This window comes from Thamnophis elegans, chromosome 4, assembly GCF_009769535.1.
Source record: "Thamnophis elegans isolate rThaEle1 chromosome 4, rThaEle1.pri, whole genome shotgun sequence".
Classification (NCBI taxonomy): Eukaryota; Metazoa; Chordata; class Lepidosauria; order Squamata; family Colubridae; genus Thamnophis; species Thamnophis elegans.
This window is the reverse complement of record NC_045544.1, coordinates 119,573,438-119,589,795: the sequence shown is the minus strand read 5'-3', so window position 1 is coordinate 119,589,795 and position 16,358 is coordinate 119,573,438. Positions and strand designations below refer to the sequence as shown.

The following is a 16,358-nucleotide window of genomic DNA, read 5'->3' as shown; positions in this document are numbered from 1 at the left end:
TAACAGCCATGGCAATTCACTTAATGACTTCCACAAAAAAGGCCATACTATCAGATATGATCACATGGTGACTCACTTAAGGACTGGCACAACTTATGACCATAATTCCAGGCTTAATTATAGTCATAAATCAAGGACTACCTGCTAAGCAAGAACTATACTCATGCTGAACAATGAGGTAATAGTTATATGGTATTATAAGCTAATATAGGTTATATAATTGGTGATTTAACATGGTGGGGGAACCCACCATTGTCTTAATAATTCAGGAATTGGGCAGCAATAAAACAGAATTAAATAAATATATATGTTTTATGAACCAGACAATCATGTAATGCCTCATGCAGTTTGCTTGTTCAGGGATAACTTACTGGGTAACCATAGCAATTGCGTTTTATTAACCTATGGTCCTGTCGTGGGCTCTGACATCTGCCTAAAACCAAAAAAGAATTGCTTTTTCAAGCATTCTCATGGAATCTCTTTAACAAGATTTGTTTAAAAAGAAGAAGAAAGGGATCACGACACAAGAATCCCAGCAACAAACCTGTTTCCCACCTAATGCCAATATATCCCCAACACCCATTAAAGTGAAATATTCTTTATTTCCTTACTTAAATGCCTTCCTGTGGAATAACTAGACAGCAGGTTTTTTTCAATGATAATGAAGGCGCTTGCTGTTGGCTGTTGACAGATTTCCTGAATCTTTTATCAGCTGGGAAGCAACCCTTGTAATACCCTTTCAGTTTTAGATCTTGTTGTGCTGAGCAGCAAGATCTAAAAGGATTGTCTCCCTGTGTACACATGAATGCAAGTGGAATTTATCCTCAATGTAACTGTAACATTGGCCATTCTGCAGGTGCATACTTTCCAGAATATTAGAATCTGGGATCGTCTCATGAAGGGGGGGGGGGGGACTATCAGAACTAAGCAAAGAAAATACTTCAAAGATACGGAACCCATCACCACAAGATACATCCTCTAATTTAAAATGATAATAAAATGGGACAAATCTATCAAGAATAGGATGGGATGGGATGCCCCAGAGAGACTGGTATACAATATGATAGTCCTCCTGGACTCATCCTGGATTTGCTAAAACGTATGAAGAACGGTTGCAGGAACTGGGTCTAGCTTAATGAAAAGACGGACTGGGGAACATGATAGCAGTATTCCAATATCTCAGGGGCTGCCACAAAGAAGAGGGAGTCAAACTATTCTCCAAAGCACCTGAGGGTAGAACAAGAATCAATGGATGGAAACGAATCGAGGAGAGAAGCAACTTAGAACTAAGTAGAAATTTCCTGAAAGTTAGAACAATTAATCAGTGAAACAACCTGCCTCCAGAAGTTGTGAATGCTCCAACGCTGGAATTTTTAAAGAAGGTGTTGGATAACCATTTGTCTGAAGTGGTGTAGGGTTTCCTGCCTAAGCAGAGGGTTGGACTAGAAGACCTCCAAGGTCCCTTCCAACTCTGTTTTTCTATGCTATGCTATGCTATGCTATGCTATGCTATGCTATGCTATGCTATGCTATGCTATGCTATGCGATGCTATGCTATGCTATGCTATGCTATGGTACGATATGCTATCTCATCTCATCACTCCTGTTTACTTATTTACTCACTCACTCACTTACTTTATTTACTGCCCATCTCGTCTAGATATGATTCTGGGCAGCTTACAAAACATTGAAACCGGTAAATATTAAAACGATAAAATAATAAACAACAATAACAGTAAGTAGAGTTAAAACAGAGGTGGGTTCCTACCGGTTCGCACCAGTTCGGTAGAACCGGTTCGTCAAATCTACCAAACCGGTTAGAAGAGGTTCCACCATTGGACCCGGAAAGCAGGCCACACCTACAGAAGAGGTTCCAAAAATGTTTGAAACCCACCACTGAGTTAAAAGATGGGGAGGAGGGGAGCTTGAAGTAAAAGAGGGAGATAGGATCTTTTCTTAATCCAAAAGCCACCTCCAAAATGGTGCATTTCCCCCCCACCCCATTTGGACCCCAGGCCAACTGGCAGAGTCAGGTCTTTAGGCCCTTAGGGAAGGTCAGTAGGGTGAGTTGCGATCTCACCCCGGGGAGGGGTGGGGCAGGATATTCCAAAAGGTAAGAACCACAGCAGAAAGGGAACGTCTTCTAGATCCCACCAGCCAGAATTCCTTGATTGACGGGGTCCGTAGCATGCCTCCTCTGCCAGCATTGGTGGGATGAGATAATTGGAGGATGCCCAGCTGCTATGTGTTTCATTTTGTATTTTACCTATTGTATTTATTTTATTGTAAACTGAAGCAAAGGTGGCAGGATACATTTAACATGGACATGGAAACCATGGACCTGGGTGGACCTGGCTGCTGCCTTTGATTATGAAAACTGGGCTTTGTTGATCCAAAAAATTGACTCTGCATCTCTGGAATAACACTAGGATGAAGAAGTAAGCTGCATAGAGTCACATGTCAGGGTTCCAAGGAACAACCCCAACGAAAGAAGACTCAGAGGCTTGAAGTTCCTCAATGTTCCATTTTATTAGCGATGTCATATTGGCACATTTGGGAAAACCTGAATCTGAAAGCTTCCAGGTTTTCCCCACCCAAATGAAAGTTCAAGTCCCTTCTCCTGCACCCACATGTCCATCACATGGCCCAATCAGGCACCGTCCCAACTGGAGATGCCCCCCAATCATGCCCCTCCAGGTGCAGGGCAAGATGTCCTTGACTCCCTGAGAAAGAAGTGTTATTATGATTATATCTCCTATACGCCATATAGCCCCCCCTCCCATTTTCCCTCAGCATTAATTGTGGCAGGTGTGAAGGCCCAATGTAAAAAAGATGGTTTCCAGGCCTGACATCACGTATGTGAAGTCGGAAGCTTATAAATAGAGTGAAGGAAGGAAGGAAGGAAGGAAGGAAGGAAGGGAGGGAGGGAGGGAGGGAGCGAGCGAGCGAGCAAGCAAGCAAGCAAGCAAGCAAGCAAGCTATTAATGGCAACTAGTCAATCAGAAGTTCTGGGGAACACCAAGTATTGATTTACCATCTGAACTAAACATGGAAAAGGATCCCCAAAAATTTATTCCAAAAGATTCAGGGATAATTCAAATTCTGAGGACACATTTCAGAAGAGAGAAATGGCAGCATGTTTGAAGAGAATTCCAGAGATGTGAAGAGCCAAGATAAATGGCTTTACGTAGCTTACAAAAGAAAATAAATTGCTTACAAGAGGAAGCATCCTGGATTGGTCAGGCAATTATCTAATTAATGGGAGAAAAGGGTCACGTCCAAGTAGCCCAACACCACACAATTTATGCTTTATGGAAACTGCAGATTCACAACCCAACAGTGCCCCCATCCCCAGAGTGCCAAAGTAATGAATCTGTCCTATGTAAGGGTGTAATCGATGTGGGAAGGCCATTCACCAAGGATATCGCACTGATAGGGAAGTGTTGCACACAGCCATTATCACTGCCATAAATGAGGCAATGGCAGGGAAAGGGGAGGGAATGAGAAGCATTTGCTTGCTATTCTTGCAATTTGCTCAAACCACTATTTATTCTTTGAGTCAGACTATTATTTTAACCTACACCAGAGGTGTCCAAACTTGGGAACTTTAAGACTTGTGGACTTCAACTCCCAGAATTCTACCCCTGACCTACACAGACTTTAATAAAAAAATAACAGAGTTGGAAGAGACCTTGGAAGTTGGAGGTCTTCTAGTTCAACCCCCTGCTTAGGAAACCCTTTTCGGACAAATGGTTGTCCAACCTCTTCTTTAAAATCTCCAGTTTTGGAGCACCCACAACTTCTGGAGGCAGCTTGTTCCATTGATTACAGGTAGTCCTCGACTTACAACAGAGTTCATTTAATGACCGTCTGAAGTTACAATGGCACTGAAAAAAGTGACGCATGACCATTTTTCACACAGACTAACTAACTGTTCCAGCATTCCTGTGGTCACATGATCAAAATGTAGATTCATGGCAACAAGCATGTAGCTATGAGATTGCAGTGCCTGGGTTCCTGCGATCATCTTTTGCGAACTTCTGACAAGCAAAGTCAATGGGGAAGTCGGATTCGCTTAATAGCTGTGTTACTGCAGTGGTTCACTTAACAAATGTGGCAAGAAAAGTTGTAATAGGACAAAACTCACTTAGCAAATTTCTCGCTTAGCAACCTAAATTTTGGGCTCAATTGTAGTTGTAAGTCAAGGACTACCTATAATTGTTCTAACTGGTAGGAAATTTCTCCTTAGTTCTAGGTTGCTTCTCTCATTGATTAATTTCCATCTATGGCTTCTTGTCCTGCCTTCTGGTGCTCTGGAACAAGGGTCACCAACCTTTTGGACCTCAGGCACCACTAAATTCATAATTTTAAATTCCATGGACCACTAATATGATTTGCCTAATGACCTGCTGGGTGGGCGTGGCTAGGTGGTCATGTGACAGGGTGGGTGTAGCCAACCCAATGTCACTCACGTCAAAGGGCCCCTCGCCAGCCTCTACTTGTCCCTCCCCTCCCAGCCACCTCCTCGGCTGTCCTTCCGGGCTCCTTAGGGCCCCAACAGGAAGCAGTTGCTGGAGCTAAGCAGCCACCATGAGAAAGAGTTGGCAAAATAGCTGGCTCAGTTCAAATTGGATCTGACTGAGAAGGAGGCTCAATAGAAGCAGCTCACTGAGGACTACGAGCATAGGCTTTCCAAGCAGAGGGAAGACCTGCAGGAGTGCAAGGCCAGGTACCGGTGCCTGGAGGCTCAGCGGGCTGAAATGATCAGCCAGTTCCAGCTGATCATCTCCATGATCACAATTCCATGATGCATTCCCACGGGAACAAGGGCCTCCGGCTCTATGCCACCAGCAGCACTTCCCTCCAGCCTTTACCAAAAGCCCTGCACCAGGAGGCCAAAGCAGACCCCAAGTCAGAATTTCTCTCCCCTCGCAACCCACACAAAAAGACCCCAAAGGGGGAGACTATCTGCAGCCACACAAACATTCATTGCACATATCCATCCCAGGGATCGTAGTTTGAGAACCCCTAATTTAGTGCAAAAAAATATGCAAACAATTTTTCTGTGGACCACCAAAATTTTCTCGCGGACCACCAGTTGGTGACTGCCGCTTTGAAGAATAGGCTGACCCCCCTCTTCTTTGTGGCAGCCCCTCAAATAATGGAATACTGCTATCACGTCATCCCTAGTCTTTCTTTTCATTAAACTAGACATACCCAATTCCAGCAATCATTCTATATATGTTTCAGCCTCCAGTCCTCTAATCAGCAACTCCTAAAGGCACTTTGCTCTGCCTACACAGACAGTGCTTTTTCTAGAAGCGTTATTCTTTGTATGGGTCTTCTCCAAGCTGGTGCTCTCTCCCCCCAAAAAACATCCAGCCATGCCAAATCTTACCTGGCACGTGCCAGGTTTGTTAAGGTGCTCTCTGCCAAACCAGAAAGACGAAAGATTTGCAAGTGAACATAACAGCCACCGTATCAGCAAATCATAGAAGACTGCAGGTGTCCCTATATTGCTATATGGAATAAAATGTCACACTAGAAAAGGACGTAATAAGGGATAAAGCAACATAAGGGTTCTCTGCTAAGCATTCTGAGAGGTGTTGTAGCCTGTGTTTCAGCTGGCTTTAAAGAAGGATTAGATCAAAATCTACGGAGAAGGGGAGAGCTCTGTTAATCCGTTAACAGCTAAATGGAATTCCATATTTGGAGGTATCCCTTTTTTGTATATAATTTACTTTCATGTCCTATTTCTACCATTCAGGGGCACTGAGCTTCCTGGCAGAGAAAGTAATTTCTTCCTTAACTGCCATCATTCTCCTGCTGGGTGGGACAGTTGAAATTCAGCATGTTTGAAAATCATTAGGTTGGGAAAGAAAGCCTAAATTTATCCAACGAACGTTATGGCTTGATGAGGATGGGCAAACCTTTCCCTCACCGGCTTTCCTACACATAATACTCTCCTCCTCTTACAGTGCTTCCTGTTGCAATGCCTAGCAATCAAACCTTCAAGTGGAAATAAAAATATCTATATGTATTTATCGTATTTAGAAACAACCCGTCTCCCTTCCAGAAGAAGATACATGTATAATTAAATATTCGACACTAGACCAGTGTTTCTCTGTCTTAGCCATTTTAAAATGTGGATTTCAATTCCCAGAATTCCCTAGCCAGCATGCTGGTTGAGGAATTCTGGGAGTTGAAGTCCATACATCTGTATCACATAGATACAACAGAGGTTGGTCATTGCCTCATAAAACCTCATAAATCATTGGTCATTGAAATAGGGAAGAAAATGGTAAGTGAGCACCTGTCTACCCTAGATGAGTTCAAATCACCAGGACCGGACGGATTACACCCCAGGGTTCTGAAGGAATTGGCAGATGAGATCTCAGAACCACTGAACTATATCTTTCAGAGACCCTGGAGCACCAGGGAACTGCCAGAGGACTGGAAAAGAGCTGATGTGGTTCCTATCTTCAAAAAAGGGGAAAAAAACAGATCCAGGAAACGATAGACCTATCAGCCTGACTTCAATACAAGGAAAGATTCTGGAAAAGATAATCAAGCAACGAATTAACGAACACCTAGAAGTAAACAAAGTAATAGCCAAAAGCCAACATGGGTTTGTTAAAAACAGATCATGCCAGACTAATCGTATTGCATTCTTTGACAAAGTGACAAAATTAGTGGACCAGAGGAATGCTGTCGATATAGTTTACTTGGATTTCAGTAAGGCATTTGATGAGATAGACCATAACCTATTACTAGATAAAGTAGAAGAATGTGGGTTGGACAGCATCACCACCAGATGGATTCGTAACTGGCTGACCAACCGCACTCAACATGTAGTCCTCAATGGAACTGCATCTTCATGGAGGGAAGTATGCAGTGGAGTACCCCAAGGCTCTGTTTTAGGCCCAGTACTCTTCAACATCTTCATAAATGATTCAGATGAGGGAATAAATGGGGAACTCATCAAATTTGCAGATGACACCAAGCTGGCAGAAATAGACAACACTCCAGAAGATAGGCTTAAGACACAGAAGGATCTTGACAAACTTGAACATTGGGCACTATCTAATAAAATGAAATGCAATGGTGAAAAGGGTAAGGTTCTACATTTAGGCAAGAAAAACAAAATGCACAGGTACAGTACAGATGGTACCTTGCTCAATAGTAGTAACTGTGAGAGGGATCTTGGAGTCCTAGTGGACAACCATTTAAATATGAGCCAGCAATGTGAAGCAGCTGCCAAAAAAGCCAACACAGTTCTAGGCTGCATAAACAGAGGGATAGAATCAAGATCATGTGAAGTGCTGATATCACTTTATAATGCCTTGGTAAGGCCACACTTGGAATACTGCATCTAGTTTTGGCCGCCACAATGTAAAAAAGATTTTGAGACTCTAGAGGGCAGAGAACAGCAACAAAGATGATTAGGGGACTGGAGACTAAAACATGTGAAGAACAGTTGCAGGAACTGGGTATGTCTAGTTCAATGAAAAGAAGGACTAGGGGAGACATGATAGCAGTGTTCTAATATCTCAGGGGTTGCCACAAAGAAGAGGGAGCCAAACTATTCTCCAAGGCACAAGAAGCAATGGGTGGAAACTAATCAAGGAGAGAAGCAACTTAGAACTGAGGAGACATTTCCTGACAGTTAGAACAATTAATCAGTGGAACAGCTTGCCTCCAGAAGTTGTGAATGCCCCAACACTGGAAGTCTTTAAGAAGATGTTGGATAGCCATTTGTCTGGAACGGTATAGGGTTTCCTGCCTAGGCAGGGGTTGGACTAGAAGACCTCCAAGGTCCCTTCCAACCCTGCTATTGTATTGTATTGTAATGTATTGTATTGTATTGTATTGTATTGTATTGTATTGTATTGTATTGTATTGTATTGTATTGTATTGTATTGTATTGTATTGTATTGTATTGTATTGTATTGTATTGTATTGTATTGTATTGTATTGTATTGTATTGTATTGTATTGTATTGTATTGCTTCTATGGCCTCTGAGCTTCCAGGATGCAGATTAATCAGAGCCAACCAAGAAGGAATTGGATAAAATGGACTTTTGATTTGATTCAGGTGGGCTCATTTTATTAACCATGATGGTAAAGAATCAATCTACCTATCCAGAGACTCTCTATCTCTGCCATATCCTCAAACAGATCTTGGTTTGGGAAGCCACAGAAAATCAGCATTGCCTCCTGACTTTGCTAGTGGAGATATCCAGTTTTCCTTTGTGGAAAATAAGGCAACATATGGAAAAAAAATTGATAGAGCCAGCAGGCTCTTTTCCATTTTCCCCCTAGAACCAGGAAAAGCCAGAGGGAAAAAGTCAGGGCAAATGTAGACAAAACCTAAGCTGTGTCCAGACAAGGTTAATCGGCTCAGATTAAAAGACCTTCTGGCTGCATTTGCACTTCATGAGAAGTTTGTCTAGGGTCAACCTGTTGCAAATCCAGTCCGCTTTGTCAGTTTACGGTTCAATGTATTCTGTGGACTCAGGAAACAAATAGATTTAGAAACTAGTTATACATGTAATGAGAATGACATGTGCTGCTCACTTAAATCTTCTGCATGGCATGTCCTTTATAACACTTTACAATCCCAAAAAAATTACTGTATTTTTGGAATATAAGACGCACCTTCCCCCCAAAAAAAGTGGGTGAAAATCTGGGTGTGTCTTATACACTGAATTCAGCATTTTTGGCCTCCCAAAACCCCGCCCCCTTTGCAAAATGGCCGTGCATAGCCTTTAGGAGGCTTCCAGAGTGCTCCTGGGGGCTGGGGAGGGCAAAAATTGGTGTTTTTTAAACTCATTTTTGTCCCCCCCCCCACAAGCCCTAGGAGCATTCTATAAGCCTCTTAAAGGCTATGCATGTCCTTTTTATGATGAAAAACAGGCTGTTTTTGGGAGGTCTGCAGAGTGCAAAAACTTTTTTAAAAAAATTGCCTCTTCAAAATCTTGGTGCGTCTTATACTCTGGTGCGTCTTATACTCCAGTGCGTCTTATACTCTGAAAAATATGGTACATGTTATTTCCTGATTCCTCTAAGGAGAGAAATCCAACTTGGAGCACAGACACGCCCTTATCTTTCTGATTGTCCCGTCACTCCTCATTCCCTCCACTTCTCTGTTCAGCCTCTCCTCAGAAAGCATCATCTGCTCTCAGCAGTGGAACTGATGCTGAGAATTGAAATGTCACGACAATCAAAAGCTCTGATGTTCAAACTTCTAAAAAGGAGCAAGGTTAAGGGATTTGAAAACCAGTACCCCCCAAAGTCATTTTCCTTTCCCACGGCTGTAAGATTTGATCAGGGTGTTTTTTGAAAAGGTGATGGTAAATCACCTTAAATTCATCGCCCACTTTAACCTTTCAAGGCTGAATTTAATCTGCAGCCTGAGAGTGAGCCAGCCAGCCAGATTCCTGCTGGTTCATAGCCAACCTCTTCATCTCCTTACAGCTAAAAATACCTAATGAACATAAATTGTGGCATGTGCTGGGCCTGCATCACAGCAAATCTCCCAAGTCTGTAGAATAGCAGCGACAAGAAAATGCTTCATCTATTCAATTACAATCCACCATAGTTTCGGTTTCAGAGAACCTAAAGTCACAAGGCAAGGAAATAAAAAAATATCTTCTCCTCCTCCTCCTTTACAAAATAACAGTGTTGGAAGGCCTTCTAATCCAACTTTCTGCTCAAATAGGAGACTTATACCATTTCAGAGCCGAGGTGGCACAGTGGTTAAATGCAGCACTGCAGGATACTTCAGCTGACTGCAGTTCTGCAGTTCGGCTGTTCAAATCTCACCGGCTCAGGGTTGACTCAGCCTTCCATCCTTCCGAGGTGGGTAAAATGAGGACCCGGATTGTTGTTGGGGGCAATATGCTGACTCTGTAAACCACTTAGAGAGGGCTGAAAGCCCTATGAAGCGGTATATAAGTCTAACTGCTATCGCTATTGCTATTTCAAGCAAATGGTTGCCCAATCTCTTCTTAAAAACCTTCAGTGATGGAGCATCCACAACTTCTGAAAGCAAGTTGTTCCACTGGTTAATTTTGGCTGCTGCCACACACTTCTGGCTTATATTTATGCCACTGTCCAGTAGGACTACTAGATCCCTCTCACAGTTACTGCTGTTAAGCCAGATTTCACTTAATCTATACCTGTACATTTGGTTTTTCTTGCCTAAGTGTAAAATCTTACTTTTCTCTACACTGGATTTCATTTTATTAGATAGGGCTCAGTGTTCAAATCTGTCAAGATCCACCTGAATCTTGAGCCCATCTTTTGGGGTGTTGGTTATTTCTGTCAGTTTAGTGAGTTTGAAGAGTTCCCCTTCTATCTCTCTATCTAAATTGTTTATGAAGAATATTGGGCCTAAAATGCAAACTTGGCATACCCCACTGTTTACTTTCCTCCTTATAGATGTAGTACCATATAGAGGTCTACACATTGAGTGCAATTTCAGTCATTGGTGTCCTCCTCCTCCTTCTTGCTGGTAGTTTTGTTATTGTGATTATTATTATTATGCTTATGCCTATTACTGTTATTTCAATTTATAACCTACCTTTTCTCTTAAGACTCAAGACTGTATATCTGGTTCTGTGGCCATTTTATCGTCACCATTATTTGGTGGAGTAGGCTGAACTGAGAAACAGTAATTTGCCAAACGTTATTCAGGAACTGGGCTGGAAAGAGAGGAGTCCAGTCCAAACCAATAGGAAAAACTCGATGCCAGGAGTGTCAAACCCACGGCCCGCAGCCCATATACATCACATGCTGGCCACGTCCACCCCCAGTTTAGCGAAGGGGGGGGGAAGTCTCAATACGTGACAACGATGTGATCATGCAAATTTGACACCCCTGTTCTATACGTTATCACCCTCACCATTCAATACATCAGAGATTCAAACCGAGATCTCTCTGCATATTCCCAAATTCCCCCTCCCCAAAAACCCATTCACTGTAGCAGCTGGGTGGATCCCTGGCTATGTCACTGCATTTACTTAAAACAAAAACTAAGCTTCTAGTTTTTAAGACTGGCTCAAAAGGATTCACACTGATGAGAAGATCCATTCACACACACACACACACACACAGAGAGAGAGAGAGAGAGAGAGAGAGAGAGAGAGAGAGAGAGAGAGAGAGTGTTCCAGAACTTAAGTTTAAGCTTTTACTTTATTTTAAATTCTGGAGATCACGATGTCTGTCTCTTCTTTTTGTATACACACACACACACACACACACACACACACACGGCTCCCTTTTAGTCTCAAAAATAGATGTGGCAAACAACAACATTATTTCTGCATCTGACTTAAGTACCGTGTAACTACTCATCTCCCTCCACAAATAGCCTACGTTTTAACTCTGGTGCTTGCAGAACCAGATTCTAATTCTAGGCTGGGTGTTTTTGAGGTCTGCTTAGCATCAACGCTGTCCGTCTCCTCCCTACCAGCTTCCCCGCTTTCATTTCCATATATCTCCGAGTCAGAGAAATTGAAGCTATTCATCTGGGCTCTTTCCTCCTTGAGGAACTCAGCATGAAACAAGCCCACTACAAAGACTTTTCAGTCATCTCCAAGAAGATTTCTCTTACAGAGAAACTTGCCTTTTGATCCATGCCTTAGGTCTCACATTCCATCAGAGATAGCTTTATTATTTTTTTAAAGCTCTGCTCAGGCTTGCGGGGTGGGGCTTGTCCTAGTTTCCGCAAATCTCAGAGAGAGAGAGAGAGTCCCAAGTCTTGCATCAGCCTTGCTTTCATCTCAGGGGAAGTGCTAAATTTTGCCCCTTCCCCAAATCAACAACTTCCCGACATACTGAACTTCAGCTCACAGGAGCTGCTGGGGACTTCGATTCCCCCAAAGACTCCTTGAAATCTTTTTCATCCTGAATTACAAATATGCTTACATTTCAGGAAAAAAGGGGGCACATGTTTGTAAGATCTTGCAACTCAGAAAATGGGTAAACGGAGCAGCATCTTAAAAATCCAGAGACTTACCTGGGCAAAATTCCACCAATCCATGCGACTTCGACCGTTGAAGTGGAGTGTTTGCTGCCCGTCTGAAATTCTGAATTCACGAGCCACTCGTGGTGACTGGATCTGGTTTTGAGCAGGTTCACCCCCTTTTTGGCCTTCACCCTGCCAAGCAACAAGAAAGAGAGAGCAACATGTTTTTCTCAAGGACCCTCAAGTTAGGTCCCTCCATTCTCTCCCTCTGTGTTTCCTTGGGTGTAACACTCAACTGCCCAGCATCACCTTATTAAACTGAAAATACCACCACATTCAAAGTGGGTTACTGGCTATATTTCTATAAGAGGTGAGAGCCACTGTCATTATAGCACCTGAAATCTTGGAAAAAGCTGCCATCTCAGGATGATGACAATCTACAGGTAGTCCTCATCTTACGATCATAACGGAGCCTGCCCATCACGGCCGTACGTTATGATGGCCATAAATCGGGTCACCCATGTGACTGACTTTATAATGTTTTGTAGGGATCATTAAATGAACATCATGGTTATTAAGAGAACTAATGATTTACTATGGGCTGGTGTGGCCCAAAACTAGAAATAAACACCAATTTTCAGCAAAACCTTTGTAAAATGTGGTCACGTGACTGTGGGATGCTGCAAATAGACATAATTGCTGAGTGCATGACATGTGGTCATGTGATCACGGGAGTTGGGGGTGGCCATCAGAATTTCAGAACCAGATTATAAACTGGTTTTAAGTCACTGGTCTTAAGTCAAGGATTATCTCTACATGCCTTTGCTGTCCTCAAGTGGCCATCTGGATTTCTGCAGCCCCATATATGGTACCCACTTATTGGAACATCCTCCTACTTCTTATGCATCAGAGTTTTTTCAGGAGTGGAAAGAGATATAATCACAGCATCATTTAGGATGCTCATGTCCTCAGTTAAGTTCACAGCTTATAAGGTGAAGGTAAAGGTTCCCCTCGCACATCTGTGCTAGCCGTTCCTGACTGTAGTGGGCGTTTCATCTCCGTTTCAAAGCCAAAGAGCCAGCGCTATCCAAAGGTTGGCAGAAGCTGGGACAAGTAATGGGAGCTCACTCTGTTACGGGGCGCTAGGGATTCGAACCGCTGAACTGCCGACCTTCTAATCGACAAGCTCAGTGTCTTAGCCACTGAGCTACCGCTTCCCTTCCCAGCTTATAGTGCCGTATAATTTATTTGTTTAGAATTTTTAACATTTGTAACAAACTTCTTCATGCTTTCTTTGATGGAAAAACTGGGGTGTATATAAACTAACCCACAAATCAAACAAAAGCAAAGATCCTAACCACATTTGAGTATCCTGATGGGGAGAACGTCTTGCCAAAAGCCCAACACTGTCACAGGAGTAAACATGAATGAATAAGATAATCTATCTGCATCTACTTATGAGCCTCTGAATGTCTGTGTTTGCAATATGAATTGTTTTTGTTGTTCTTGGCCTACTGTCTTCTGTGTTGGGCTAAGTGAATGCCTAAATGTCACAGAAACTATACTAGGTATTGAAGAAAGCTGACTTATTTAACAAAAAGTAACAAGAGACAAAGAGCAGAATTTGCACAGCAAAGCTGCAAAGTACTTTTTGGCACTTCTCTTCTTCCACCTGCTGCCTAAAAAAGCATCCAGGCTCCAGACTGTTCATTTTTGGTCTACAGGTTACTGACGGCTGTGGGCTTTGTTAAAAGTCTCCATATAAGAACCTTCCACACCTTTCCACAACTGTGGAAGGCTGCAAGGCGACTCAGAAAGAAAAGGCAGGAACTAGACATAAACCAGCAACAGATGGGAAACGGCTTTGATAGTAATTTATAAACGACAGCTTGCAAAAAGCACAGGAAAAACAGATTCAAATACTCAAAAGAGATTCCGCTTTAATGAATTCACTAATAAATGAAGGCTGGAGCTTCCTACGGCAGTTTTCCAAGATTTCAAAATGAGGGGTTCTTGGAGCTGTCTGAGCCTGGTTGTTTCCTTTCAGGCATTTCATTACCAAACTAGGTAATATCATCAGTGCTAGCACCTGGGAGAGCACCAAGGACCCCTCATTTCAACCCTGAGCTATGAATATTCTCTTCTACCAATTCCCAAATGAATTGTTTCACTAAAACTCCTTATTAAAGCCTAGGTAATCTTGTTTCTGTGTCCAGGGCTTGGTGCCATTGCACCAACAATGATGGAGAGCTGTGCTTGTTCTGGACCCTTTAACAACCCCGGTCCCTGCAGGCAGTGCTTACCTAAGCATGAAGTGCTCAACTGTTGAGTTGCCCATCAGGTACAGGGTGACACTGAGCACCTCGCCTGGTTTGAGAGGTTTCTCAGGTAGGCGGATGAAGATGCTGTCATCCAGACGCTGCTCCTGCAAGGGCTGGGTGGCCGGCGGCTGAACCAGCCTCAGACTACCAATGCGCAGGAGAGGGTGCTGGGTGGGACCTTCGATCCGCGCCCCGCCCCCTCCTCTCCGTCCCATTGGTTCGCTCCCACACTCCCCTGTTGCATCGGGGGCGTGGAGCGTGTAATAGAGTTCTGCTTGCTGTACGTCTCCAGCTGGTTCAATGTCCTCCACCACTTTCCTCCGCCCCAAGGGGACAGCAGCGGGTCCAAACCAAGCTTGAGGCAGCTCAGCTTGGGCAAGGCAGGTGGCCAGGCTGCCCCGGAGACGGCAAGAGGCTCGGACCTCACGGGCCTCACGGAAGGCATGGAGCCGCACGCAGGGCAGCCGCTCGGTCACGTCGAAATCATCCCAGTCACGTCCGGCCACATAGAACAGCACCTGGGCTGTGGGTTGGTTGGCTGGCACCCGTGTGCCAACGATGAAAGCCCGTACTTTCCAGTTCACTGTCAGGCGTTCTGGTATCTCCAGAGTGCTTGAGGGCTGCAGCAGCTCTTTGGGTAGCACCAGGCCTGAGTTGAACGGCCCCAAAGAGACATTGAGCACAGGCAGCTTCTTGGTTTGGAACACAACGAATGGCTCCGACCGGGTCAAGCCAAGGAGATTGTTTCCTCTCGATATCGGCCGCGTCTCTCTCAGGAAGAATGCCAAGCGGGTGTTGGAAAGGTTGTAACTGACTGGAAGAACAGCAGCGGCAGGAGGCTGGGAGGCCTCTGGGGATTCTGAAGTTGTAGGGGGGACTTTGGCCTGAGCTGGAAAACAGGGGATAAAAAAAATAACATGAAGTCATTGGTTGTTAATATTGATCATCTTTTATATACTCCCTATCCCAGTGATGGATAACATTTTCTGTCACCGCGTGCCGATCTGCGTGCTGAAAATGGCACACAAAACCATCCCACAAGGAACATGTGGCCTTGCTAGCCTTCACGCACGTGGGAGCTCCGAAACCCGGAAGAGCAGAGTTGTGTTGCGCACTGGCACCTGAACTTCCGATTTCTTGGGGTGGGCGCGCGCCCAACAAACAGGGGGTCATTGCGCATGCGCACAATGGAAACCTGGATGTTTGGGTGCCGACATGTGCATGCACGACACAACACCACTCTTCCAGGTTTCAGCACTCCCATGTGCGCAAAGACCAGCTGGCTGGTGCACCTGTGTACACAGGAATGCGGAGGAGGAGCCAGCAAGGCCACGCATCCCACACGGGATGGCTCTGTGTGCCGTTTCCGGCACATGTGCCATAGGTTCACCACCACAGCCCTATCCTCTAGAATGGAGGTGGGAATCTGTGGCCCTTTTATGACTTGAGGACTTCAACTTCCAGAATTCCTGAGCCAGCCATGTTTGCTCAGGAATTCTGGGTGTTGAAGTCCATAAGTCATAAAAGGGCCATAGTTCTCCACCTCTGTCCTACAAAGTACCGTAACAAGTAAATCTAATCCTGGAATGGTTTCAATCCCTTACATCAATTGAAGAATTCCCTCCAGTCCTTAAGTGATACTTCACAGTTGGTTACTGTACGATCTGATGCAATCTTTGTGCTATAGCCTACAAGCACCATGTGTTAGAACAGGACAGTGCTTCTCAACCTTGGCAAATTTAAGATGTGTGGATTTCAGCTCCCCAAATTCCCCAGCCGGCACACTGGGAATTAAAGTCCACTCATCTTAAAGTTGCCACAGTTGAAAGAATATTGAATGTTATATCTTTAAAAAAAAAAGAAAAGAGAAAAGGGAATTTATTTAGACTTAAATAAGTTGTCTTAAGAACTTACTGTTCTTAAGACCTTGTTGTCTTAAGTAAAACAAAAAATATTGTTCTTAAGACATTGTTGTCTTAGAGAATACGTGGGTACTCACTTTCTTGGCCTCTTTGGATAAGAGTCCAAGGAAGTGAGCACCCACTACACTCTGATATAGAATAGAA

At 43.9% G+C, this 16,358-nt stretch overlaps 1 protein-coding gene across 1 annotated transcript in view; it reads right to left on the bottom strand.

The window, feature by feature from the left end:
• The window catches only part of TMEM132E (transmembrane protein 132E), a 43,162-nt gene extending 27,169 nt beyond the window's left edge, over positions 1–15,993 (bottom strand). The window contains exons 1-3 of the mRNA XM_032216109.1: positions 15,954–15,993; positions 14,275–15,181; positions 12,023–12,163 (exon numbers count right to left, since the gene is read on the bottom strand). Of these exons, the coding sequence (XP_032072000.1) occupies positions 12,023–12,163; positions 14,275–15,181; positions 15,954–15,993 (1,088 nt within the window). The remainder of the gene's footprint in view (positions 1–12,022; positions 12,164–14,274; positions 15,182–15,953) is intronic.
• Positions 15,994–16,358: the final 365 nt, after the last annotated feature.